At 52.5% G+C, this 5,796-nt stretch overlaps 2 protein-coding genes across 2 annotated transcripts; one reads left to right on the forward strand and one right to left on the reverse strand.

The window, feature by feature from the left end:
• Positions 1–248: 248 nt before the first annotated feature.
• MIND_00183600 (Isochorismatase domain-containing protein) lies at positions 249–974 on the reverse strand (the record flags this gene model as incomplete). Its single annotated transcript, XM_037358749.1, has 2 exons — positions 503–974; positions 249–451 (listed from the first exon to the last, which is right to left on the reverse strand). Exons 1-2 carry the CDS (start codon positions 951–953, stop codon positions 249–251), a joined length of 654 nt encoding a protein of 217 aa, XP_037223844.1. The 5' UTR covers positions 954–974.
• Positions 975–3,148: 2,174 nt separating this feature from the next.
• On the forward strand, positions 3,149–3,793 carry MIND_00183700 (ANK-REP-REGION domain-containing protein; the record flags this gene model as incomplete). Its single annotated transcript, XM_037358750.1, has 6 exons — positions 3,149–3,206; positions 3,254–3,341; positions 3,392–3,417; positions 3,462–3,632; positions 3,685–3,709; positions 3,757–3,793. Exons 1-6 carry the CDS (start codon positions 3,185–3,187, stop codon positions 3,791–3,793), a joined length of 369 nt encoding a protein of 122 aa, XP_037223845.1. The 5' UTR covers positions 3,149–3,184.
• Positions 3,794–5,796: the final 2,003 nt, after the last annotated feature.

Raw genomic sequence — 5,796 nt, forward strand, 5'->3', positions numbered from 1 at the left:
TGGCTGGGAAGGTCAACTGGATAATTTCAAGCCTGGGTTCCACAGGAAGGCATCATGAAAAATTACTTATTTATGCTGTAACATACAAGTACATAAAAACATACCCCAAGTTTGGTGAACATGAAGCATTGTTTCTTCAAGAATCCCTGCTACACCAAGAAATAACTATAACCCCCAACATCCCTGCAATAAATTAGATGATTATATCCCCCAAACATGCCCTGCGATGAATTAGATGGGGTGATGTGTTATCGGCCCTCGAATAAGTTGGGGAGGAACTCCATGTCGAGGACCACTGCACCCGCACGGTCGAGCTCTTCCTCGATCTCGGCGACGATCGTGTCGGCGCGGGTGACGTTGCCGTCGTTATCGAGCGCGACGTGGTCGTACGTCCCGTGCGCGCCCTTCATCAGGATGACGGTGTTCCCCCGCGCGAGCGCCGCCTTGACAGCTATCTTACGCGTCAGTCGACGCAGAAGAAAACGAGCAAACGGCCACGCACTCGACTTGACCGAGTACTCCGACATGACGCCCACAACCACGATCTCCGCCTCGGGCGCGACGATGCGGCCCAGCTCCGTCCCCGCAAAGGCGTTGTTCTTCCGCTTGTCTACCACGAGCTCGTCGCTCCCGTCGCGATCGTGCAGGACGAGCTCCCAGCCCGGCGTCCCGAGCTCGTCCGGGTCCCCGGCGTCGCCCGCGTTGCGCACGTGCACGATCCGCGGCCCGCCGCCGCCGCCGCCTGTCACGATCCCGCGCTCCTCCTCCTCCCCCGCGCCCGTTCCCGCTGCGCGCGCCGCCGCCAGCACGCGCCGGATGTTCTCGAGCACGGCCGGCCCATCGTGGATCCGCGTGCGCGCGTCGGCGACGAGCCCGTGCTGCACGTTCAGCAGCAGCAGCACCGTGCGCAGCCCGTCCTGCGCGTCGTCGTCGTCGTCCGCGCGCGTGCTCATCGTCGTCGTGGGCAGGAGGAGGGGCAAGCAAAGATCGGTCACATGCGGTCACCCGATGGGCAGCGGCGCCCGATGATCGCGCTCACACGCTGTCGTGCTTGGTCGCTGCCCCTGGCCGGGTAACCGGCTTATTAGTCATACGTACGTCTTTTCTTCTTCTCCCATGGAGTCTTTGCTCAGTGCTGCGAAGCTGCACACCAGCTACGTGCGTACCGAGTGGCGCAGTGAAATCCGACAGATCCAAAGACAACTAGCCCCGCCTCTCCTCGAAATGGTTTCCATCGACGGTAACAAACAGTTGGCGGTCCTCAGGCTCTTGGAGCGCCGCGAGGAGCTTGAAACCTACGTCGAGGCAATGGGCATGCCCGTGGCTCGCCGCCTTCCGCAAGACATTCTGGAGGAGATTTTCGTCGCGTGCCTTCGCACAAGGGCTCACCCCTGCTTCTGACACGCGTCTGCTCTTCCGGCGCACGATCGGCCCACGGCCCGGCCGATCGTGCACCGACCGCACGTCTCCTGCTTGTATTTCGCATTGCTCCGACGCCGATTCTCCGCTGCTTGGTCTCGCACTGGCAGGTCGGACGGTGGGAGCTTTCTCTCGTGGCCAAAAGCAAAGAAGTGCTGCCGGCTCGCTCTCCCACAGCCTTCCTTCGCAGAGTGTGCCAGTGTCCTAGCACCACCTCGCCTTGGCTGGCCGACAACATACTGGGTCCGGGGCTGCACGCTGCGGCAGCGGGTCAACGAGGGCAGTGACGCGGAGCAGCGGCGGCGGGTAAGGGTAGGTTCGCGGCAGGGTGGGCGGCGGTAGACGGCGAAATCTATCTGCCCTGCACCGACTGCACGCCTCCTTCTCGTATTTCGCATTGCTACGGCCGTGATGCCGATTCAACTCCACTGCTTAGACTCCTGCAGGTCGGACAGTGGGAGCTTTCGGTCGTACCAGGCCACCACACGGCGTACCCTTTGAAAGTTTGGTTCTCGCAATCAAGGCCACCTGGCACGGTCGGCGTTTTGTACACGCCACACTGTCGCCTACGCTGCTCGGGCCCCGGAGGGCCGCGGTATGTTCCTAATTGCTTCCCCTCCAGCTCTCTAATGTACGCGCAGCGCGCTCCAGCCTCCGGGGCCAGGAAGCTAGACATGTACAGCCATCGAGAGTGCGCATTATCGTCTTAATCCACGCCCGCGAAAAGCTATCAGCGCAGCGGCAACAACGGTCCGCGCACGCGGCGCATGACCGACATGAGCAGCTCGCCCGCTATGACGACCTGTCGGTAGAGCGGTAGAGCGAACTGCAAAGCGAGGGCCAGGAGGATGCAAAGCTCTCTCTTGCGCGTGGGCGACAGGTGCAGCAAGATGTCGAACGTCTCCAACTCCAAGATGACATTCGAAGCGATAAGCGGCGAGAGGACTTGAAGGAGGGGTTGAAAGTTTTGCGAGGAGAGATCGCAGCAGAGTCTCAGAGAAGACTCGGAAAGCGCGCTGCGACTAAGGAGATTGACGCCGCGGCGGCGCTTCTCGAGCTTCGTGCAGGTCCTCTCAAGGGGGTGCAAATCAACGGTCGTCGGCCTGGAATGGAAACTCGAAGGCCAATAGGGAAGGTGAAGGTGTGTTGAAGAGAAATAGTTGCATCTATGCTTACCCGTGCACAGAATCTGTTATCGACCCGACTGGCCCCAGTCATTTGTTGATTCCTTCCTGGATTACATCGAATTAGAACACAGATTTCGATTTCTCTGGCATCGACTTCTCATTCTTGGATGATATGGATTTGTCTGGTCTTCGGATGCGCTGCGAATCGCGATCATACTGAGCTCCGTGTCAGAAGCCAAAATAGCGCGATGTGCGCAAGCTACAAGTACAGTAAATATATACTCCAGAAAAGAAGTAAGTAACTGAATGCACGTGCCCCTTAGTCGTCGTCGGAGACAAGAGGCACGTGGGAATGGCGTGCTGGACGAAGGCCCGGGACGAAGATGTAATTTACTTTTGACACTCCGGACGTTCAAGTTGACGAGTCGTCAACGTTTTGTGCACTACCACAACGTGGCAGATTAGTTTCGGACACTCATCAAATAGCCGAACCGCCGCAGCAACAGCACCTTCGCCTGCTTCCATGATCCATCAAATGGAAGCACACGCCCTCATGGTCCCCTCATGGTCGGCGTGGGAGTCAGTCGCACGACGAGTGCATCTTGCTCTTGACCACAATCATCCCCCCCCAGCTTACAATGTCTGTTGTGTATATTAGCGGTAGGGTCCCGTATGTTCAGTGGAACATCCAAAACTCACTGTTTCAGGTGGTCAAGGTGGAAATGGAGGTCCTGGTGGTGGGCATGGAGGCCGTGGAGATGGTCCCCAAATCCAGGTGACTGGAGATTACACTAGGTATGCTGATTGCACATGCACTACATATCGCTCTCATGCCAAATCTATAGAATCTATAGTGCAGCAAGCACAGACTGTAAGTCCAATACACACTGTACCTAAATGCTAAATCTGTTACAGTTGAAGAAAATATGACAGTGACACAGTGGATCTCACCAATTAACTTCTTTCCTCGGCATCAGGCTATTGCTGAGACTCGGCAAGACAACACTGGTGACTGGCTTTTGGAGCACCCAGATTTCTTGAAATGGAAGTCAACCCCAGGAAGCAGACTCTGGTGTACAGGGATACGTAAGTTGGTACAACCTATTATATTGACACACAGTTCACATCTAAAAACCAGCTGGTATGGGCAAAACAGTGCTAGCGTGAAGTATAATCTGCATCTATCTATATATTCTGATTGTTACTTTAGATCCAAAGCAGTAGACTATCTTCTCCAGATTCAATAAGAGGATTCCATAATTGGAGTCGCTGCAGTCTATCTGAACTATAAGGAGGCAGCCCTTCAAACTGACTGGAACCTTCTGGCAGCTGTGTGGAGACAGCTGACAATCAATAAGGATATCTCACAGGCAAAGAGTCTCTATGCCCACCATATGAAAAAGGGCACACATCCCAGTCTACCAGAGATACAGCAGCTTGTCTCCTCTGTGATTGCTGATTTCCCAGTAGTGTATGTTGTACTAGATGCACTGGATGAGTATCAACATGGTGAATACAGCAGGCTCCTTCAAAGGCTTATTCAGTTGGGTGAAAATATGAACTTGATAATAATGTCCAGGCCTCATCTAGCTCTGCCCTCCCACTATTCCATCACAGAATTGAAAATAGAGGCTCAGGAAGGAGATATGAAATCATATATCAGAGAACAGATTGATCAGCAGCAAATACTGCAAGACCTGATATCACATGATATGGCTCTCAAGGAGCAGGTTGTTAGTAGAATAATTGCCAAGGCCAATGGCATGCAAGTGGGATTTTATACTCTAAATGATCAAGCTCACAAGTATTCAGGTTTCTCATGGTACCACTCCACCTACAACTTTTGAGTACAGCTCTGACAGTAAGTGCACTGGAGGAAGATCTGGATAATCTACCTCAGGACTTAGACATTGGATATCACAGGACCATTGAGTATATCAAGCTACAACCAGTCAATCACATAGAGGTTGCAATGCTTGCCCTGGGATGGATTTCACATGCCAAACGTCCTCTGAAAGCAAGGGAACTTCAGACAGCCCTGGCTATGACAACAACAAGGACTGTATTGCCTGGTGCAGATGAATTAATGAAAATTGAACATATTATCAGGATTTGTTGTGGTCTTATAACCAGAGACAACTCAGGGGTTATACGTTTGGTGCACTATACCACACAGGGCTTTCTTGAGAAGATCAGAGATACTGAGTTCTCACAAATGCATGTGAAGATTACACACATTCTCTGCATCTATCTATCACTTGTGTCAGATAGGCATCCTGAGAGCCATGACTATCCTCTCTTTGATTATAGTCAGAATATCCTTTTCCATGCAAAAGGTCCCGCAGAAATGATACTCAGATCTGAGTTGCTCATGTGTATAGAGCATATTATCTCTTATGATATATATCAACCTGAGAGTTGGCCCTGGGATCATCCTTGGTATGAGCAATGGCAGCAGTTGTGGCATGCAAAAACTAAGTTGACAGCACTTTCAGTCACTTTATCTGGACAGCTACTGGACTTATCAGACTTCATTTTGAATCATGTAAGCAGTCCAGATACAGCAATCATTTTTGCTGCCTTGTTTGGTCACCTGGAAATATTTAAAGCCCTGTGTATTAAAAACATACCAGATGCCATGATTTGGATTGACAGCTATTATGGGACTGTTCTGCATCACCTAAGGATCCCCAACCCCACCCTATATAAACGGTGGACAAGGGGGGCGTGGCCACCGTTAATTAGCGCCGTTATTGTAATATGTCCAGCACGCAATAAATACACGGAGCAATAGCTCCGGTTACCGTATCCGGTCCTGATCAACCGGACAATCAGCCATCTATCACAGGGTGACGTGCTGTCCGGCCAGCTGGCCGCATCAATCTCCCGCATCAACGGCCGGCCCACAGGCCCGTCTTGGAGAATAGCTCAGTTAAGGAACTTTATTACTTGTAAAAAAAAAAGGCAAGACGGGGTCTGTTATATGTAGTTCCCGTCCATATTACTCGTCCTCTGCCACTCTCATTATCCCTTCGAATGCTTCTACCAGCGTGTCTTCTTCATCACTTTCCCCCTCCTGCTCTTCGTCGTCTATATGTTCTTCCTCCGATACCCTCACTGCCGCCGGTTCATCAACGTCGTCATGGGGGACATTAAGGTCGGTGCTGATGCTGCGTCCCGGTAGAATAGAGCCTGTGAACCCACGGAGTCGGTTGAGCTTTATGAGCTGAATGTGATGCAGGTGATTGAA

The sequence above is a fragment of the Mycena indigotica genome, assembly GCF_014461135.1.
Source record: "Mycena indigotica strain 171206Taipei chromosome Unknown Mind.scaff0002, whole genome shotgun sequence".
Lineage (NCBI taxonomy): Eukaryota > Fungi > Basidiomycota > Agaricomycetes > Agaricales > Mycenaceae > Mycena > Mycena indigotica.